Source organism: Lemur catta, chromosome 8 (assembly GCF_020740605.2).
Source record: "Lemur catta isolate mLemCat1 chromosome 8, mLemCat1.pri, whole genome shotgun sequence".
In the NCBI taxonomy this organism is placed as follows: domain Eukaryota; kingdom Metazoa; phylum Chordata; class Mammalia; order Primates; family Lemuridae; genus Lemur; species Lemur catta.
Window position 1 is genome coordinate 48522596 of NC_059135.1, and position 22874 is coordinate 48545469.

A 22874-nucleotide genomic window follows, 5' to 3' on the forward strand; every position below is an offset into this window, starting at 1 on the left:
CTCCCAGAAGGTGACCAAAATGATGAGGGAGAGTTGAGGCAGAGGAAGAGGGTGTTTGGTACAAGGAAAGAGACTTAAAAGCTGTGGGACTGATGCTCCAAATAGTCAAAGAGCTGTTATAATTGGAGAGCAGTTGGACTTCTCTGTAGCTGTAGGAGGCCAATTTAGATCCATTGGTGGAAAATGCAGGAAGGCTGATCTTTGCTAAATATAGGAATACATTCTTAACACAAGTAAGGCATAAGTTTCTCAAAGAAAGTACCCTTTCAAAAAAGTGTTCAAATAGAGGCTGCCAGAGTGTCGCAGAGGAGATTCTTAGACTGAATAGGAGGTTGGATGAAAGTTCCTACAAGAAGGAAAATAAGCACTCTGCTTTTGGGAAAGTGCGAGGGAGGGGCCGAGCCCAGCTGTGGCAGGGCAGCCAAAAGAGGGAGGGGCGTTCCCTGCCGCACATGAGTTTATTTAGTAATTTTTTTAATGGGAGGAATTTCTAAGAACTTCTGGGTTTTAAATCCAGAATTTAAACTTCTACTAAATGGCTGAAGGAAACCAATCTCTCTAAGCTGAGTTTATGCTTTCTCTGAGGGGAGATCTTCTCTGTGGGACAGTAGAAGGACCCGTTGTTTTGCTTTCTACCCTTCAACCTGAAATTGCATTTATTTTCTCAAAACTCACTTATAAAGTGTATGTCAAGAGCAGGATTATGGGCTAAAATGAAGAACTCAAAGTCAAGGCAAGACATGACTTTCCTATGTGCATTAGATGCATGGGACAAAAACCAATACATGGTAACTGAGTAAAAGTGTGCCCAAAATGCTGAGGAAAGGCACAGAAAGTAGATATAAAACAAGCAGGTTGGGATAGATGAAATCGCTTTTCAGCTTCAATGTTCTTTTGAGTCTCTGCCACAAGGGACAGTTGAGCCTTTTCTTAAACCAGAGATGGACATGGGTCAGTGGGGAGAACGGGTGGGAAGTGTCAGCAGGGGGAGCAGTACTACATTTACAGCTCCTAGCAGGACCTACACTCCACTGGGGGCAGAGAGACAAGTGAGAGGTGCCCCCCACTGTATCTTGGGGTGCTGCCTTACGAAGGGCCATCACATGTGATAATTCCACTAACATCTACCTCCCTCACTAGGCTGTTGTCTCCATGGTGCAGAGACTGTGTCTCCTTTTACTCACTACATTATTCCTCTAATGCCCAGCGTGGTACCTGGTATACAGGTACCATAGTGCGCGATAAATATCTTTTCAATATGAGAAGAAAACTGAGGGGCTTCAGGAAAATAAAACCAGTCATTAAGAATGGCTTTCTCTAGATGAGGTACATAGAGTCCAATTCACAGTGACAGAAGTAGGATGGTGGCAGCCAGGAGCTGAGTCAGGGGGAAGGGGAGCAGGTGGGGACTCAGTGCTTAATGGGTACAGAGTTTCATTTGGAAAGAGGACAAAATTCTGGAGATGGATGGTGGTGACAGTTGCACAACAACATGAATGCACGTAATGCCCTTGAACTGTATACTTAGAAATGGTTAAAAGGGCACATTTATTTTTCCAATTACAGTATATGACTTTCAAAAAATGGTACATTTTATGTTATGTATATTTTACTACAACTAAAAAAAAATTGGCTTTCTTGAGAGAGAAGAGAGGTTAGTCTGGGAAGGTCAGAGGGATCACCTAACAGGGAGGTCTCTGTGTTCACACGGCGTGTAGACAAACCTGAAAAAAGCAGAATTTGCTGGTTGAGGAGACTCCTCACATCATGGTTTGAAAGATGTTGATGCGGTCCAGCCCCTTCATTACAAACAAAAACTAGGGCTTTCTCTCTTCCAGTTCACAAGGTCTAGTCCATTTGACTCAGGCTTAAGGTCAATTTAACTATTCCTTGGTCGTGGGGCGGGACTGTGCCCAGGTCAGACAAATGCTTCCACGTCTGTAATCCTCCCTCCGGGCCCCTAAGCTTGGACTCCCTGTAGATTTTCTCAAGTTCTCTCTCTGAAGTTGAGTTTCACTTTAATTGAACTTGGTAAAAGAAAAGTGAACTAAGGAAGCTTTGGCTTTTCTCTTTTGTAGGGGCAGGTGCAGGTGGCAAATGTGCCCATCGATGGAACAGGGGAAGATGGGCTTCCAGGGGACCAGCAGCAGCCGCCCACTGCCAAAGAGGGCATTGTCCAGGGCCCACTCCTGCCTGAAGACATGCTGTCAGAATATGAGTGTGTCTCACCTGATGACATCTCCTTGCCGCCACTCCCGGGAAGCCCTGAGTCCCCCCTTGCGCCGTCTGACATGGAGGTGGAGGAGCCTCCCAGCTCCTCCCTCGGCCTTCTCAGAAGCAGCCACGGTGTGCAGGCAGCTGCCAGCAGTCCAGAGGCGGCCCAGGAATCTGTTCTTCCACCACCTGTTGCTTTTGCTGATGCATGCAATGACAAAAGAGAAACATTTTCAAGCCATTTTGAGAGGCCTTTCCCCCAATTCAAAGCTGAGCCCCTATTAGCCTCCGGAGGATTTGTGGAAAAGAGTACTACTGCCTTGCACAAAATCAGTGTGAGACATCCAGAGAGCATGCAGAGTGACGCGCATGAGAGAGCTTTACCGCAGCACCCTCAGGCTCAGGGCCGTTTGCTAGAGACTCGGGAGGAAATGCATGCTGATAATAACTCCACTAAAACCCGGGCCAGGCTGCATGCTTCCCCCAGTGTGTTCTCGGGCCTCAGGTTTCAATCAAGCACCAGCCGGGGCTATCAGAGTCAAATGGTTCCCCAAGAAGAGATTAAAAGCACATCAGCAAGGAACAGCGTGGTCAGCATAGCTGACCAGGCACCTCGTTTCTCCAGGCTCCTGTCTAACGTAACTGTTATGGAAGGTTCTCCAGTGACTTTGGAAGTTGAAGTAACAGGATTTCCAGAGCCTACACTGACATGGTGGGTAGCCTATAATGACAAGCCATAAACAGAAACAAACTGAGTCAAGGAGAAAATCATTCTGTGGGCACTAACTTAAAAGTTTAGGGCTTGCTGATTAATATTCTACCACACTGCAACTCTGCATGGTTCAATCTCCTGTCAACCCCCAACCCTCACTTTAGTACCAGCATGGCTGATACCCTTAAGAAAAAAGTGACCATATAAAATAATAATTTAACAAACTCCAAAAGCACTGGAAGTTGGTTGTGCTTGTTTTTGTTTTTTTCAGTTTAACATTCCACATTTCTGAAGATTGTGGGTTGCAATTCTTTCCTATTGTCTATTTCTACACAAGCATGAAATTTTCTTGAGGTTACTTCCCTTATGCAATTAAAAAAACATAAGAATTTGGGGTTCTTCCTTTTCTTTCACTTACCTATTTCATCTTCTCCATCTTTCCAAAATGGTCACACTTGTCACTTTCATAATACTTGTTTGTTTTACTAAGATTTCTTTTTTATACATTTCTTCGATGTGAGAGGTGGAATAACAATATTTCTTTCACAGTTGCTCCAGGTGACAGGCAGTAAACCCATTTTTGAAAGGTAGTGTCATAACTGAGCTGTGAACAATATGATTTCACTCCGGAGACATCATTATTTTTTAGCCTATTTGGTTTAGTAAAAGGAAACTGTAGAAGACAGGTTCTCAATCACCTACTGTTGTTAACAACAGAAGCAGTGCTAACTTTCTCGATATGAGGGATACTCTTAAACATGCAGAAATGTTTCTTCCTTAAGTAGAGTTATTTGAGGGCAAAGTTACAAATACATTGAGAGTGAGTTTATACTTATAAACTAAGATAAGTAAAGTAACATTTATTTATCATAATGTTTCAGTAGACATTAACAGTGTCAGTTATTATGTGAGCCCACTGATGGTACTTGAAGTGTGAACTGGTTTTCTAAGAACTTAGGAGAAAACTTTGGTTTCCCAAATTATTAAAAGAAATTGCACTTCTGCTATAGTACAGCCACTTATGCTTTTTGTTTTATTCTATTGTTTTTACAATTGCATGCTTCTTACAAATCAGGAATTTCATACTTATGAATTTAAAAGATATTGAATTCATTATTAAATCTCAGTTCACCCCAAAGAAAAATGTTGTCTGACTTGTCTCTTGTTTTTGTCCATACAATAAATAACCTGGTTAGTATATGTGGTTGAAGAACCACTGCAGCAATATATTGTTGAAGAACTATTGCAATACCATGAAAAAATATTTTGCCATCAGATTTACAACAATTTTGCTCAATTAACAACTGTAAAACTATCAGGGAATCATATATTTTTAGGAGGACACCCAGAGAAATGCAAAATTGTCACTTAGGCAATGGGAACAGAAAATGATCCAGGTTTGTCATCATCACTCCTTGTGTGAAAGAATGTGGGTAGAAATAAATAAACAAGAATCTTGTATATACAAAATAAGCTATTTGCTCTATAAAAAAAATGTAGTTAAGTGTTCACGCTCATGGAAAACTTTTAGAAATGTCATTAACAGTCATAATCCCATTGCATACATAGCTTTTATAATAGAAATCACTTTCTTCTTCTAATGAAATCAAGTTACAAAAACTAAATGAACCCATTTCATCAGGAGCTGATGCGTAAGTACCGTCCTTTAAAACAGCACATCTGTCGTGTGGGTCTTGCGGTATGAATGTGATGGGCGATGAGTCTCACTCACTCCCATACGAATTCTGAGAAGGAGTCACAGCTGCTGTTCCATAGTGACTAAAAGAATAAAGCAGGCCAGATAGGAGGATGCCATTTCACACTCTAGGTAATCGCTGCCATGAGCAAATGGTGGCCCAGTGTGACCAGATGGTCTGGCTTTTCCAGAGTAGCTCAATATCTGAATTTTCATATGTAATATTCCAATTGTCAAAAAATTCAGTTTTTCAAAAACATGGCTTTGAGCCAGTCATAGCAATCCTCTGGCCACCAGTTGCCAGCCTCTGCCTGAAAGATAAACAGCCCCACTGGAATTTGTTGTAGCTACAAAGTTCCCCACTGATTCTAGAGAATATTGCCGTGGTAATGGGCCTGCTTGCAGTAGTTACTAGAACTTGGAAATGATGTGAATAAAGAGCAATCCTGACTTTAAAAACTGACTCTCTGCTTCAGGTACAAGAAGGGCCAGAAACTGTTCCCAGATGGGCACTTGCAGGTCTTACACAAGGAGACGAGGCACTCGGTGTTCATTCCGAAGGTATGCAAGGCAGACGCAGGCCTCTATGTGGCTCGGGCCCAAAACTCTAGCGGCACTCTCTCTTCCAGTGTCGTCCTCCACGTGACAGGTAACCGCAGGCCGCCAATCACAAGAATAAACTGGATAACGCTGTGTGTCATCTATGTTAGTGTGTCCTTAATGTACTGGCTACTCACACAGTAACTGTGGCGTTGGCACCGAGGGACGTCATTCTCACGCAACTAAAGGACAATGCAGCTGTTTATTTTCCTGCCCCTCCCACAAAGCAGCCCCCACCAAGTGCATCTTCAGCCTGGCCATCTTGCTTGTTTGGCTAATACCACCTCCAGGTGTAATTATCAAATTTTCTCTAGTGCTTTTAATGTATCTGAGGAATGTGGTAAATTATTTGCAGTAGATAAGGTGCCTATTTTCATACTCTAGAAAGAGATGTGTTCTATATAATATGCAGAAAAATATACCATGTTTATTCCCTTCCAATTTAAGGACATGCAGATGAAAGCTGGCATCGGCACAGAGTTGTGAGGTAAATTTCAAATCCAGTTGTTTGATCATTTATTAATTGTACTCATAGACATCTCTTTGTAGAGAGTAACGGTAGAAACATTGAACTAATGTTGTCTTGTTGCATTAGCTGTCCTTTAATTTTCTTTTTTGTGTCTTGATCTCATTTATTGAAATACGTTCTATGTAATTTCAACATAGACTACATTCCTGAGTCTGAGGATGTCACTGTAAATAATCACTCCTCATGCTGATCTGACGAGTTTGACATTGGAGAACAGACGTGCCATCAACGTTAGATGGAGTTTCCATCCTCCATCAGCTCTGCATGTCGTACAGCAAGATGTGGTGGGCTGCAGGGGTGGACCAGCATGATCCCTGCCATTCTGCTGATGTGCTTTGGGCAGCCACGTATACAACTGCAACCAGGTCCTTCTGCCTCTAACCTTGATTCTGCCGCTGACCATTGTTTCAGCCTGCAACAAGGCATCTCATTGCCTCAGTTTTCCACCTGGAAAATGAGTTCATCATCTACCTCCTGGGCAATTGAGAGTTTTCATTTTGTGTCTTGTAAAGATCTGGAAAATGAAAAGCTCACTGTTGAGGGCTTAGGGTAATTATATTGTTTAATGTAATTTGTCATCACACTGGCCTCCTGCCCACGATTTCTTTTTTTAGATGCTGTTACTTTAGAATATTAAATTAAAGGAGTGCTGTTAATATGTGATTTCCAACTATTCCCATGGGGGAAAATGATGTTTTATGAATTGGAGCTTAAATTCCTTTCTAATTTCTTAAGATTGCATCCTTTCTAAAGACTTGAAATTAAACTCAGGAGGATACATTTAGTATGTTCTGGGTGTGGGGGAAGTGTGTAATAAGATGGTATAAGATGAATTCTATTTTTTTTATAATATCACTGTAATATTAAAGAATGTTTTATGCCTTTCTAAAATACATTATGCAGAAAAGAGCATTTTTTTGCTTCCTTTTAAAAATAAACATGAATAAGAGAGGTATTTGTTTTTTAGATTTTAAATGTAGTCTTGTCATGCTAGGGAAAAATCTTTAGTTGAAAGAATAATTCATTACAGATTTTTGATGAAGGGAAGGAATTAATTATGTTGCTGAAAGACTGTCTGCAAATAATCAAAATATTTAAATGTAATATATTCAAGTTGATATTAAAAAGTTACTGAATGTTATCTGAAGATGTGAAATGTGTAGTTAAGTAAAAAGTTGGCATATTCTTTCTTGTGCTGCATATTGAATTTAATTAAAAAAATTAAATTTCTTAATTTTCTTCCAAATTTTGACAGACACCTATTAAAATATTACATATACAGCATCCTAGAGAACTCACAGTCTCTTAACTTTCCTATCCTTTTTGTCCAATTTCAAATGTTTTGTATATCTTGCCTGACTGCTATTGCCTGTGTTAAACCTCAAGAGTAAAACCTGTTCAAGTCCAAAGAAAGCAGGCAGGACCAGGTAACAAATTCTCTCTTCCCACTTTCTCTTTTTTATTTATTTGGCAGAATCTCCCTTCTCATTTTGTCAACTTGATTGAATTTGTACCTTGGGGTTGTTAGGGCATGAGAATTGCTGGTTTGCTTTACCTGAAGCATGCCAGTTAATGTTAATCCCTTGGGAAATAGAGTGGGATATACATTCATCCATGATGTATGACCAAAAAAGGCATGTAAAATCCTTTCTGTGTGTGTGTGTGTTTGTACATACATACCTAGAGCTCAAATATTAGAGAAAAGTACCATGCTGATATTCAAGATATAGTTCAGATAGCTTTCTATGTATCTATCTACCTATTCATGTGGACTATTGATTGACTATGTAGTAATTCCCACAGCAGTGAAGAATAATTCAGTTATTCTTCTGGTTATACTTTAAATTCAAAAACTTAAGTGCAGCTTTCCTAAATGCTGGGATTTCTGTCTTGATCAAAAAATTCTCCTTATGAAAGTATGAACTAAAGTTACTGGTTAAAAATGTAAAACCTAGAAAATGTAAATGATGTTTCTATTTTAAGGTATATACATGATTTATACCCATTTACTTCTAGAGACAATTCTAGACAGTTAGTAGTATCAAAACATTTTCAACAAGAAAATTAAAATGAAAAGAAAGGTTAAAAATCATGTGTCCTCGAAACCTTGGACTGTAAAACAAATGCACCTTGAGTTTCCCGTAAGGCAAAATCATTGCGATTTCTAGCTCTGATTTTCCAATAGAAGGATGTATAAACATTTGATGTGATAGTTTTTCACACTAAATTCCAGGAGAAATTCACCGTAGGAATCCTTACATTTGAATCCCTAAATATTCTGTATGACCTAAAATATTTGAACAAGAAGTAGAAAAAAAATTGCTATTTTGTCCCATCTTCTCCCGCCTCCCCGGCCCCCTGCCCTTGTCCCTACCAAACTGACATTTAACTTCGGGTTTTTAACCTATCATGCTCTTCTCTCCAGCCTGTTCTTCCTAGAACTCCCTTACTAGATTCTACCCTAGCTTCATGTGGCTTAACTGCTGCTTATCCTCCGGTTCCATTTGAGACACAGCTTCCCCGGGGAAGCCTTCTGACCTGTCAAGTCCAGTGTAGATGTTCCTGCCAAGTGCACTTTCAGCACCTGAGCTGCCTGCCCTCACCTCGCCCCTTAATACACAGCAGCAGAATATGTGTTTGAGCACTTGTCTCCTCTGGCTAGTGAGCAGGATCCATGACTGCCCTGTCGTGGTCATATTCCCAGCACCGAAGACATAGCCATACACAGTAAATATTTTCTGAATTGAATTATTGTCAGAGGTCAACAAAGGTAAACCTAGCTTGTTCCCTCCCCCACTTTTTAGAAGGAGGAGGGGAAACGTAAAAGAGCAAGATTATCCTTCCCTCTTATGGACATGAGCCAGTCCTAATCAGCCTCCAGCTGTGCAGCACACACGAGACACTCTCACCTCATCTGCAAAACTTATATGAGAACCCTCCAGACCCTCTGGACCTGATTGAGAAATTCAACTTCAAAATAGATGCTGGCTCCTGGGGTCAAAATAATAGCGAAGAGGAAAGAGGAAAGGTCCAGGATCTTTGTTCTACCATTTCATAGCAGATGGAATCAGGCATAAATCACCCTCAGGTGTGAGGGGGGAAGTGGGTGCCTGCACTCTCGGTGACTAAATCCAAACTGCCAAAACCAGAATTGATGTACTTCTATAGAACACTACACAAATTATCAATATTTAATTGTAGCTGAGGCTCAATGATCTGGTTGTGACCAGATCTTACATGAAACCAGCATTTCACACATACTTGTAAATATAAAAGAAGCCAAATCCAGGAACTTAGAGTATTTGAATTCCAAATGGAGGAAGGAAAGAGTATCACATCTTGTTCTGCTTTATGTTTGCCTTTATTCATGGCCATTCCTTACTAAAAATCGCCATCTGAAGCTCTTGACATCCCTGTTGTATGTACAGCATTTTAAGTGTGGTTATGAAGTAAGTTGGTTGAAACAAAATAAAATATCTCCTCCCAGTATGCTCTGATATTGTGCGTGTCAATGCAAATGCCAAAGCATGACAGACTATTTTCCATTTATAATAAGCAGAATCTTGAGCTGCATGAGAAAGTGAAAAGATTTGCATTCGCTAAATGAAACAGTGTCCTTCTTAAAGCAAAAACAATTCATTTTTTCTGCTCTCATCACAGGAGGTGAGATTTGAATGTCATCAGCTGTGCATGAATTCAACCTCAAAAACAGAAAGCACAAAGCTGCTAATTTGGCCTTTTTCCCTGAATCTCCATACCACCGTTCTTTGTGTTGGTGAGTTTATATAACATTGTGAGTTTGGTGAGTTTGGAGGCATGATACCCCTCCTGGTGAACTAGTCTTTGTGTTTACAGTTTGAGTGTCTGGCCTGCTCACTCTTCCTTCTGTGCAACATGAATTTCATTTTTATAAGCCAGGACACGGCAAGTCTGATTCTTTGGATCCTTCTTTTTCTACCATAAAATTAACACTCTATCCTTAAAGGACAAGAAATCAAACAAAATTTTATAAATAAGAATGTTTGTGTGAGTATATTCCCAGTTAGCACAATAAAAACTGGATGAAATCAAAATATATTTTAACCATAGGAGTAGATAGAAAAAATAGAACAAATCCTATTTTTCTTTGAACCAGAGCAATAACAGTTACATAATGTGAGGTTTTCAATCTATATTCAGATGGCTCCCTGCTATATCTCTTTTTCCATTTAAAACCCACTTAAATATCAATACTTGTGAAATAACAGCTCCCGAGCTGGGCAATAAAATGAAATCAACTTTTCCCTTTGTCATTCAGCAACTGTTCTTTTTCCAAGAACTTTATTGATCCAAACAACTACAAAATGATATTTTTATCTTATGTTAGCATTAAAAAAAATCATATAATGAAATTTTTGGAGATAAAAATTCAATGAAACATAAAGGAACATACTTTATCCATGGCAAATTGTCTCCAACATGTATTATTCTGATGATGCCAAGAGGCACCTTTCTTTGTCAGGAGTATTATGCACACCCCCACTCATCAAGCTCTTGGCAAACAGGGTCAGCCAGAAATGCAGACAAAGTAGGAAATCACTTACCTGGCAGGATCAGACAGGCTAACGTGCCCATTTGCTCCTGAGCACCCTCTCTCGCAGCTGCTGCCATGCTAACCCTGAGGCTGGCCTTTGATTCAACTGAATGCAGCTCTAGAAGGTGCCTCTTTAGTGCATATCTATTCATTTCTATTATTCCTGAAGGACTAATGGAATTTCTTATCACATTCTGGTCTGGGTTACTAGATTAAATTGGAATGTTTTCCCAGCCCCAAAATGATACGTTCTGGTGGGAAAATGGGTCTGTAAGAACCTGAAAGATTTGTATGCTATGCTCCACTTACAGTGGTGGTTGGGGAAATGTAGGACAGGAAGAAAAAAATGGCCAAATAATAAGGTGAAGACACTGAGTGTCTGTTTTGGGTTTTATCTTCCCTCTCTGTGTGGATTTCGTAGGGATTCAGGAAATGCATAGGAGGAACTGTCCAAGAGGACGTTAGAGGCCACATAAATGTCTCTACATGACAAGTTTTGTTACCCAGTTAAAGGAGAGTACTCAGTTGAAGAGTGTCAGGGTGGACCCTGAGTCCAGTGCCTTTACCAGGAGCCATGACAGATGCAGAGACACAGAGGAAATACATGGGGGAGGGGGAAATGTGACTCCAGAGGCAGCGATTAGAGGGATGTGGCTGCTACAAACTAATCAACACTGGAGATTACAACCACCAGAAGCCAAAAGAAACAAGGAAAGATTCTCCCCTAGAGACTTTGGAGAGAGCGTGTTCCTGCTGACTTGGACTTTGGACTTTCGGACTTCTAGCCTTCTGTATTATGAAAGAATAAATTTCTGTTGTTTTACGCCACTGGTTTGTGGTTCTTTGTTATGGCAGCTGAAGGAAACTAATACAAAGACCATATTTTAGAAGAGGCAATACAAGTCTTTTTCTGGTAATAAAATCAGCAGAAACATTCATTATTAGATCCCAACCAGCCTTTTGAACCAGCACTGTTGGGGTGTACTGGAATACCTCAGTACTCTTCTTGATTTTGGGGGATCACCTTGGTATATTTAAGTCAATCAACAACTATTTATCCTCTATGTGAACATCACCCCCTAAGTGCACCATTGTGTTAGGAATTCTAGGGAACCAGAAGTCTTTCAAGACAAGTCCTCTAATAGATTTACCTGTGATGTTTGTTTGATTGTGATGCACATGCGAGACCAAAACATGATAGTATATAACCAAAGTTAGAAAAAATGAGCTCCGGAATAGGGGGCAAAAAGGAAAGTTGTGGTCAGAAATATAACCAAAATAGGAGTGTACAGTGTGATAGAGTGTAAAAAAGGAGAGAAGTGCAAGAAATGGGATTACTAACAGTCAAATATTAGGATATATATGACCTAAGCAACACTATCAATCTACTTGATCTAATTGACTCATAAAGTATTCTATCCAACAGCCGCAGAATACAGACTCTTCTCATACTCACGCTCACAGAAAGCATTTACCAAGATAGATCACATTCTTGGCCATAAATCACACCTTAACAATTTACAAGAAGAATAATTATACAAAGAATGTTCTTAGACCACAATGGAATGAAACCAGAAATCAGTAACAGAAAGTCAGCTCAAAATCCCCAAATATTTGGAGATTAAGCAGCATACTTTGAAATAACACATTGATCAAAAAATAAATCTCAAGAGAAATGCCTAGATATTTTGAAATAAATAAAAATTAAAAATACAACTTAAAATTTGTGGGATGCAGTAAAAACAGTGCTTAGAGGGAAATTTATATCACTAAATACATAAATTAGGAAAGAAAAAAAAATCTAAAATCAATGACCTAATCTACCTTAGCAAACTAGAAAAAGAAGAGCTAATAAATCCTACAGCAAGTGGAATAAAAGAAATTTTAAAAATTAGAGTGTGAATCAATGACACTGAAAATAGGAGAAAATCAATGAAACCAAAAACGTTCTCTGAGATCAATAAGATTGATACACCTTTAGCCAGGCTAACCCAGAAAAAAGAAAAAACACAAATTGCCAATACCAGAAATGAAATAAAAGGTCATTGTTGCTGATCTATGGACATTAAAAGGATAATAAGGGATGCTATAAGCAACTCTGTGCTCACAAATGTGATAATTGAAATGAAATAGATCAATTCCTTGAAAGACACAGCTACCAAAACTCACACAAGCAGAAATAAGCAACCTGAATAGCCCTTTATCTATGAAAGAAAATGAATAATTAATAACCTCCCAAAAAAGAAAGCATAAGGCCCAGATGATTTCACCAACAAATCTACCAAACATTTAAGGAAAATGAATAACACTAATGCTCTATAATCTATTCCAGGAAATAAAAGCAGAGAGAACTCTTCTTAACTCATACTTTGAGGTCAGAATTACCCTAATACTAAAACCAGATAAAGGTATTACCAGAAATGAGAACTAAAGACCAGTATCTCTCATTAACATAAACACAAAAATCCTCAACACAATACTGACAAATCATATCTAACAATAAATAAAAAGAATTACAGATACCAAAAATGGGATTTGCTCAAAATATACAAGACTCATTCGAAATTCAAAATTCAATCAATGAATTCATCACATCCACAGGCAAAAGAAGAAAAATCATATAATTATATCAACTGATGCAGAAATAACATTTGACAAAAGCCAATACGTGTTCATGATAATTAAAAAAAAAAAAAGCTATCCAAAAACTAGTAACAGAGAAAGCTTCCTCAACTTGATAAAAAAGGTCTACAAAAAACCTGTAGCTAATACCATACTTCATTGTGAGAGTCTGGACACCTTCCCCCTAAGATTGGAAACAAAGCAGGGGTGTCCTCTCTCACCATTCTTATTCAATGTCAGACTGAAAACACTAGCTAATGAATATGATGAGAAAATAAAAGTTATGAAGATTAAAAAGAAGAAATAAAACTAACTTTATTCACAGATATCATGATTTTCTATGTAGGAAATCCTAACAACTCTACAAAATATTCTTGGAACTGATAAGAGGATAGCAAGGTCACCAAAAGTAGAAGACCTGCAACAACTGCATGGAGGAGAGAGCCAGGGAGCTGCCCATAAATTAATCACAGTGAATCAGGCATCTTCAGGGACCATGGCAAAGGCAGGCAACATGAAATTGCTCCTTTCCAATAAATTGGTTACAGACATTATGGATAATGAAATCTATTTGTAGCACATCACACGTGCTTTTTCTTGCAGCGTTCTGTAATAATTGTTGGGGTCTTGAGAGAAATGAATTGTTTGAAGGAGACAATGCTCATCAGAGCAGGGAAATACTTGAGGTGGAACAGAAATCAAGTGTGATCATTTGCTGGTCATTGTCATCATCAACAGACCAAGAGAGAAAAATTTGTAATAAATTGTGTTAACAGAACTGTAGAACTGAGCTTTCTCCAACAATAACATAATAATAATAATAGAAGAAATGGAGTCCTTTTGGCTTCTAACATCACATCCTGAAGTGGATGACTTATCAAGTGGTAGTCTGCTACACTGCAAGAATGAATGTAGCTCTCATGGGTTCGTACTTTCATGGGTTCGTACTTTCCTGTCAGCAAGAATGGGCCCATGTTGCTAGTGTTATTTGTAAGATTTCTTGTTAGAAACCTAAGCTAAAATATGCCAACCATTTTATTATACTTTAAAAAGTAATATTTCATAAAGTCATATGTTGGTCTGTTAATTAAAAGGTAGAATACAACTGGCTACTTTGGCACTTACAGTTAATTGGAAACTTTTCAAGGAAATTAATCTTTTTATATTGTCTAAATGTTAAATATTAATATAAATGCTTTCTTTATTTCCATTAAACATGTTATCAAAGGTAATTTTTGGTTTCATATGTTAATTGTCCAAAATAAAATGGCATTGTACTTTATCACTTAAAAGAAAACCGATGCACCACAAAAGCCACCTATTAAACTTGTATTTTACCAAAGGCTTTATAAATGCAATAGTATAAACAGTGGAGCACTGCAAAGACTCCATCCAGGACTCACAAATGGGTATGCAAACAAAGTACTCATTATAGGTTTTGTTCAGACATATGGCAGTACATTTTATAATTGCATAAACATTGATTTACTATTACAGCTAAAAACAGACTATGAACACCATTAAGAATGGCCCAAGCTTCACAGAATGTACATGTACAAGACATGACCATGGTCTAAGGTACAAGGCTGGTCCTCAGTTGTGGCTGACTTTTTCTTGGCACGTGAGTCTCATTCCCTTGTGTTGGAGTCCTCTCACAGAAAATCTCAGAAAAGTCTATACAGTTTCTTTAAATATAATAAATTTTTATTGATTGGCTTAATCACAATTATGTAACAAAGTGTGTCACATGCCATTAGTACCAATGTGAATGAATGGAAACTATTTCAAGAGTTTTGGATCTTGGGGATAACGTGTGTGTGTCTGTGTGTACTCATTTCTCAGTTCTTATCTGTATGAATTCAGTAGTACATAAAAATGGCCAGGTGATGTGTGATATAATTAGGTTAGAAAAATACCTCATGCTAATGGCACCAGTGCCATGCACAACTGATGTCCAAGAGTTAATGAAAAAACAGGCTTCTCTTATTTAATGGTGGAATCATTTAAAGAGTTATTTATATGCATGCAACAGATAATATTCAGCATGACTCTAGTTTTAAAATGAATAATTAAAAACAAGACTATTTCAAACAAAATTTCCAGACAGCTATTGGAAGGGGGGAGATATTGATAAGATATACATACACATATATCAACTGTAAATATAAATCCATTTCAATAGCAATTTGATAGCAATCCCAAAAAGAGTTATAGAGAACTTAAGTTACATGGAAATTAACCTCTAAACAAAACTTAGAGGTTACTTTAATTTTAATATAATAACATCATAAATCTTAGTTGAGAAGCAGCTGTTGATTTTTTTTAATCCATTGCCTATTGTAGTAATATTTGAATTTTCCATCAGAAGTACTAAACCTAGATCCTTAAAGATAGATTTTTTTTAGCTCATATATCAAGGTTATGTTTTGTGTGTTCATTTCTTTTTTTATTGCTAATGGTTTATACGCTGACAATAAAATGTATATTATGTCTACTAAATGCCTGCAAATAACAAGAACTTCCTTGCCTGTTTCTTAGCTTTACTTGGAGTTCTTTAAAGGGTAATTTACATTAAGTTTCTGTAATGTAAAGGTAATAAACTTGATCTGATTATCTGATTCACTCTTTTGAAGGTAGGGGACATTTATTCTTTAAATATTGACTCACAAATTTTCTTAATAAATGCAGTTGCTCCAATTCATGAGGAGAAAAGTTGTTTTAAAGAATTGGACTATTCTGTATTACTCATCTTAAAATGTTACTATGTTGAAGACCTAAATTCTAGTGCTAGGTTTCTACAGAAGAGCTCTGAGGATTTAGGCAACTAAAATCTCTGACCCCCGTGTTCCTTGTAACACCAATATTCAACACCAATATTCTACAATCCAAGAGCACAATTATCAAAATGGAACTGGATTTACTTTTTAAAATGTAAATTACTTCATAAGCATAAAGTGGTGATTGTTGTTGGTAAGGCCAGTGAGAAAATGTGGAAACCTTTATATTACAACAGAGAATGTGAACTTTGTTAAAAACTTTCAAAGAAAATGTCAATCACTTCTCAACCAACCACATAGGACCCCAAGATCCTAGCCAGAGTACAGTCTCAGATTTCAGTTGCAGTTCCTATCAAATGAACACCTGAAAGATGTGCTAGTTGCCAAAGATCATTTGGATGTTATAAATCCCACCCAAGGATCAGTCTGAAATCTCACTCTCTCATTCCTAATTTTCTAACTTGTACTGTATTTCCTTAGCCATTCATTCAGTTGCATTTATTGAGTTGCCTTTTAGTGTCATGCCCTTGACTTTTGTTAAAAACTTCTACCAAAAATATCAATATATCAATTAGGTCACTATATCTGTACCTGTATAACAGGTACATTGTTAAGAACGTTCTCCTCTATACATCCCTCAGTTCCTACTCTATAAAGTTGTACAAGATACATTTTTAAAATTGAGCATTAAAAAAATCACCCTTTCATTTTTTTCTTTAACTTTCAGGAAGCTCATCATCAAACCTGAAGATCAACTATAGCAAATAGAGTGGCCTTCTTGGATTATGAACTTATGTGGTTCTTTGACATGGTTTTGGTTTTCTACTTTGTTTCTATTTTCTCTGAAACTTATTCTTTATATCTGTTTGTCTTTTATCATATTTTATGTGCTTCTGCTGAAATGCCTTGATTCTTTTGTGAAATAAAATGAAAACACGCAACTCAAGTCATCCCCTGCATAAGGAGCTCTGCCTTTGTTTCACTCTACACTGCTCTCCTGCACCTGTGAGCACTTAGTGTCTTTTATCCACTTGGCTCTGGTCTTTTATTGTCTCTCCTTGCATTGTTACATAGCTCTCTTGTCTTCCCAAGTAATACCTAAGCAAAAGACCTTACATTTTCTGTATACCTCATAGTTCTTGGTACATGGAAGACACAAAAAAATCACTTAAGAAGGAAAGAAAGAAGGGAAAGGACTGAGGGAGGGAGGAAGAAAGGAATCCAAGTCTGACCTTAATGTTCATTAAGGGAAGGAAGAAGGGGTAAGGAAGAAGTCTATTGGAAATTGAAACAATTACCTAACAATGAAAGTAAGTGCTTGACTTGGTTTAGCTTTACAGAGAGATGTTTTTACTATTGTCTCTGTGCAAGTAAGTCAGGTCATAATTAGGGCAGGAAGCACATGTAACTTAGAAGTATAATGGAAGAGAGTTTTATGAAGGGACAAAGTGTGGGCAGGGGCCATGGAAACTAACAGGGGATGCTGAAGAATCCTGGGCTAGCAACTGTGCAAAGCCCCAGCTAAACACACTGGGGAAAGGAGCAGTTCCTAGAACCAAAGAGAGTACCTATTGCAGAGGGGTTCCTACAAGAGCTCTGCCACAAGTAGAGGAAGGCATGGTCAGGCTACAGCCAGGCAGGGAGGCAGGGGTTAAATACCCCAAACTCTCTCCTGCCAGCACTTCCCATTGGCCCAGCTTTACCAGAAGCCAGAGGGCCAGAGAGGACCCCTGCAGGAGTCAGCCTCCCAGAGGCACAGAGTAGGATGGAGAGAGGTGGGTAGAAAATGGGGTGGGGTGGGGTCCCCAGAGAACAGGGCAGCACCCCACTCTTCACTTGCACAGGAAAGGCTTGCTCAAAAAGGACTGGAAATTTGTGATTAGGTGAGGATGTAGAGGAAAGAGGAATTTAAAAATTTGAAATAGAGGCAAAAAGCCCTAAATCTCTTCAACAGACATACAGAACCTTCAGAAGTAGTTCCATGTGAACATAAACCATGATTTAAAGATGCAAAGGGCCCTTAATATTTCAAAGCTTACCTTTGTTTTTTGAGACAGCGGAGCTGCCTTCAAGGTCATTTTCAGATTTTTGTACCTCAGGGGCTATTTTATTTTTGGAGGATTCACCCTGAACATATCAAATATATCAAAATATACTCATCTCAAACGGAGTTGACTTGTTTGCAGGGGTTTGATAAACATCCATTGTTTTCATTTTTGTAGATTTCTCTTTGTATTTCAGAGAAAAACTTATTTTTCAGCTTCCAAATATGTTTTTGGCCCAGGGAGAGCCCGTAATCCCTAGGTGTTGTGCCTGCAGAGGTTACTGGATAAAATGAGCCAGACGGCCTCCCTTTGGCATGTGTAAAGCTTATTATTTGACAGTAATATCACTTCCAGTGAGCATCTGCTGGTGGTTGGATCCGATGTGGTTTATGGTTTCCTGGCCTAGGCTTTCAGAAGCCCAGATTATTTCTTCTTTACGATTCCAGTATTTCTTGGGCTTTGCTTTAATCCACATATAAATGTCATATCACCTTGTGAGGTCCTTCAGGGAAGGACATGACAATGTGTTTCTTTCTATGAGTTCACTTTTGGGCTTCACAAAGATTTCTCAGAAAACAATATCCTGGATATTCAACCAGGTGGTTAGAGATAATTAATCAAATCAATATTACTAAGCACAGAAATTATTTTCTTTGTGTCATTCTTGGCAGTAGCAAACAAACAAATGCCCACCATGTGTCAGCTTCTCACTGTCCTGGGAACTGTCACGTTCCTTCTTTCATTTGATCTTCCCAATAACCCTTTGAAATGGATATTATAATCCCCAATTTGCAACTGACAAATCTGAGACTCGGAGATTCAAGTGAGTTGCCTAAGCCCACATAGGGTAAGAGTAAATTCCCCATGCTCCTAAAGTCAGTGCTACTGAGAAATTCAAGACGTTAACTTTCCGATCTTTCTTATTTTGTCAAAAATATTGTACATGTTTAGAATAATTTTTGGATTTAATGTGTCATTAATTGTGTTTGTAAATAGTTGTGGAAATCAACTAATTTGATCTTGCCACTAAAGCAATTATTACTGGAGGTAGAAAAAATGGGACAATAAGTCTTCTCTTGAATTTTAAGTGCAATTTCTTGCCTCCCACGTTCTCAGTGTAACTTTTCCTGCCTTTATAACTCACGGAACGCAGAAGTCATCCATTAAAACAGGTTGTTTGGGACAGCAAGTTTTTCACCCTGCACTTCCTGAATTCACTTTTCTACTTCCGTGTGTAAAAATAGCTCCATGATTTGCCTATATTTCAGCTTTAAAGCATTTTATGAGTGGAAAGAAATTTATAGATATTCTATTACTGGATACTACTGTGCTTACAAAAATGTAGACTCTCGGAGAGCAGAGATTTTTGTCTGTTGTGTGCATTGCTATAATCCCAGTGCCAGAACCATGTTTAACACAGTAAGAACACACACAAAAATATTTAATGATTTATAAGACACATTAATTTTATTCTTTTCTAGGACTTTTACATTGGCCTTAAAAACTACCCATTTCTCAAATAATTCCCAGTAAGCTCTTTCTTTGATGAATGGTTCTATGTAGTGTGAACAGGTCTGACACCAACAACTATGTAGACTGAGTTCTGACTGAGTTTTACACATATCCTGATCTCGGTCTCAGTCACGGATTAATGAGCATGGAGTTTGTGTAGACTGTGATCTCCAAAATCACAACCACCACAATGGTCTTCTCTTGGTCAGTGCAGTCTAGCCATCATCTAGCACAATGCCCAGCACAAGGTCAACACTCAGTAGATGTTTGTTGAATCAATAAATAATGACAGAATCCAGAATCATAATAATTTAGCATTGTGCTCAGCACTGAGCACATGCTTAATAAATATTTATTGAATTACATGGAGAATTATGCTCAAAGAAAGAATCACGCCACACATTCTAAAACTAAGTAGGCATTATATTTGAATTATCAGCTGTTTTGGATTATCTATGGGGTTCCTCCCCACTGTCGGGGTAGTAAATTGAGATCTTATTCTATCAGCACACACCCCAAATCTGAGTAGCATTTGGCTTCCACTGGGCTTATTGACTAATTCTAACCATGGCATATTTAATTTTAAAACTAATGCTTACCATAATATCACATGTTGCTCACTAACCCAATAAAAAGGCCTCTTTCCAGAGTAGTATATTAGTTATTTACTAACTGGTCCCTTCCTTCCTTGTTTATTCTCTCCCTTTTCCTTGCTTTCTTCCTTCTTTGCTTGTAATAATTGCATGTAAGGATGTAAAGGCCTAAAGACAAGGATCCTGACAATACTGCAAAGTTTAGAAAAGTCTAAGAACAGGGACTAGACAAGCAGCTTAAGAGGGCAAACACTTGATTTTATGTTTTATAACATATGGTCCATCTTCTTGGTTCTTGAGTAACCTGAATTGCATCAGGTCAAGATGACACAAGCTTCAAGATTCTATTCACTTATTCCCTCTAGTTCCCATAAGAATTCAAGTGGTTTGTCTTTAGTTCCAACAAGCATAACCCAAGATTAATATGCTTCACATTAGGTCAAATGAGTCTGAAAATACACATACACACACACATACCCAAACATGTGCACAAATACATTTTAAATTGATAGCCAATTGGTGAACATCCCAAAACAGAAAGATCACACAGCATTTCTGGTCTTTCTTTGCCTTATGACTGGCAGGTTGCCAGTAACAGAAATCTTCCACTGGGAATATTTTTCAAAGTATATAACACAAAACCAGTTGTTTCTGAATAAAGCAATCAAATAGAATTATGGCAGATGCAGTCTGGAGGGGTGGGTGATGCCACCAATACAGATATCACCACTTAAGTAAAGGAGACAAATGTTTAAATAAGCACATAATATTGTCTTGTCAATATAATTATACTGCAACAGTTGTCAGTAAATCTAAGCTTTGTTAAATGTTAACCAATTAATCACTATATAAATAATTATAAAGTATGAAATACTCAGGAAGTTGAAAAGTCTAGTGCATTGGCAAATTCTTCCATAACAAGGAATTTTTTATTATAGACATAAAGAAATTTAACTTAAATTTTAAAATTGTAGTTTATTTTATTGATAAAAGTCTCTTTCTATTATCAACAAGACAATTTTCTTCCTTCTAAGTAGAGTTGTACAAATCTCTCAGCTGAGTCATTATTAAGATCTTTTGGTGTGCTCTTTTGTATTTGAAATATCTCTTGCTTGAAATTAAATTCAGTCCTAAAATAGCAACTATATCATCTCCTAACCACTTCCCATTAGTAACAGCAAACTCCAGAGATTAGCAGAGCAGCATTCATGTGCCTGGAAAAAGAACCTTATGGATGATTTAAACATAAGGCTTGGCTACTTATTAGGGAGTAGTGCATGAATATTTGTAAATATTAATGCCAGCCAAAAATGAAATCTGACAAAAGTGAAATCATTGTGCTGTACAGACTAAATCTAAGCAGGGTTCAGATTTTGCCTTTCAGCATCATTTTTTTGCAGGGTTGTATAAACACTTAGCTTATTAACATTGGTGTAATTGTCCCCAAAGTACAAGTGGATTCTGGAGAATGTAGACAGTACAAATGAGCTCTCTTCAACACTAAGGTTTATAGCAACAATTTTTCAAAGAAGAATGAACTTTATGCATGAGATAAATTCCGTCATCTGCGGTCATGATTGACAGGTCCATTTGGTTGGTTTTACAGGGGTTGGCGGGGGGACAAGAGTGGGGCCTGACTCAGGGCAGAGACCTCAGGCTTGGGGCTGTTTTATATGACTGCCCACAAGTGCAATCTATTGTCACATCTTCTTTTCAGACCCCATTGTCAGATTTTAACATTGGCAACAAATGCTCTTCTCTGAGCTATTCAACACAGCTGTTCTTTAGATACAGTTCTATTTCCTTGGTAAAGCCTCTTTTGAGGTGGTAAATTTAGCACTGCCAATCAGAAGAACAGGTGGTATGTGACACTCCCAAATAGGTCCTCTCCCATCATGCTTTCCTAGGACAGCCAATCACCCAGGGACCTGCCTGGGGATGTGGGACTGTCAGCAGATCTGGAGAATATAAGGGCAGGCCAGCCCCTGGCTCTTGAGCAGTCGTGCATTCCCAGCCTCGCCTCGGGTGTAGGGATTGCATAGAAAAACAAAACTACACAGTCTTGACTGTGTAGTTTTGTTTTGAGGTTTAGAGGCTCACCGATTCATGTTGGAGATGGTCAGAAAAACCAACTCTACATAGGACGTCGTTTCAGAAGCAACTTTGGGCTTAGTCCCACCCTTTTTAGGCACTCTTGAGAAATCAGGTGAGCAGCGTCTTTTCTTACTTAAACAGTAGAGTCACCTTCTTACTGGCTCCTTATTATTTTGTGTGCTAAAGGCCTATGTAGAAGTGTTTGTGTAGCTACTTGTTGCTGATGCTGTTCCGTTATTCGAATCTGCTTATTAGATTCTGTTTTAAAATTTGTGAGCATTTTTCTTTAAAAAGTTGAATGCTGAGCATATCAGCTAAATGATTCAATGATTCAAATTGTTTAAATACACCTACGATTCTAAAAGTTTAGATCTAAAATGATGATAGAAATGTTTGCTTCTTTTTTAGACTCTTTCTTGTGTGTTGAGAATGTTCAAGGTTATATTACTCAGTGATAAAGTGAAGGACACCAAGAATAGCTCTGATAAAATGCATGTGGTATCAGCTACACCCAGATGACTTTTTAAGGGAATCAACTGCTGAGGTATCAGTTGCAGGACAGTGACACAACACTTGCCTGCTGTCAGTCAACAGTGGAGGGTTTATTTTAGGAGCATGACATTTTAGATGCATACCTTCAGCCCTACTTAGACAAAGGCCTGTGAAGAGCAAGTGCTAAATCAACAAAATTTAGCCAGACAATAGAAATATAAGACCAATTTAGGCCAGTTAATTGCAACAGATTTAGAGATTTGGAATACAGCTATGTAATTGTTTTCTAAAATACTCAGAATCTCATCATGCATTTTAATTCAACTCATAATCCAATTATATGATATATGTTGATGCTAAGAAGGGTAAGAAACAATGCCTAAAGAGTTTTTATTTCTAAATACACTTTGATTTC

At 38.0% G+C, this 22874-nt stretch overlaps 2 protein-coding genes across 21 annotated transcripts in view; both read left to right on the forward strand.

Annotated features, from left to right (window-relative positions):
- CCDC141 (coiled-coil domain containing 141) overlaps positions 1 to 16486 on the forward strand; it is a 178271-nt gene extending 161785 nt beyond the window's left edge. For 4 of the 19 annotated variants that reach the window (XM_045559122.1, XM_045559106.1, XM_045559107.1 and 1 more), the window contains 2 exons: positions 2079 to 2926; positions 5099 to 5878. In XM_045559122.1, coding sequence (XP_045415078.1) covers positions 2079 to 2926; positions 5099 to 5366 — 1116 coding nt within the window. In that variant the 3' untranslated portion in view covers positions 5367 to 5878. The other 15 variants (XR_006736829.1, XM_045559108.1, XM_045559111.1 and 12 more) reach the window with 15 other exon arrangements.
- A 5397-nt stretch (positions 16487 to 21883) lies between these two features.
- Positions 21884 to 22874, forward strand: part of TTN (titin) — a 269437-nt gene continuing 268446 nt past the window's right edge. For both annotated transcript variants that reach the window (XM_045559324.1, XM_045559323.1), the window contains exon 1: positions 21884 to 22079. The gene's annotated coding sequence lies outside the window, so the exon portion shown is untranslated. The remainder of the gene's footprint in view (positions 22080 to 22874) is intronic.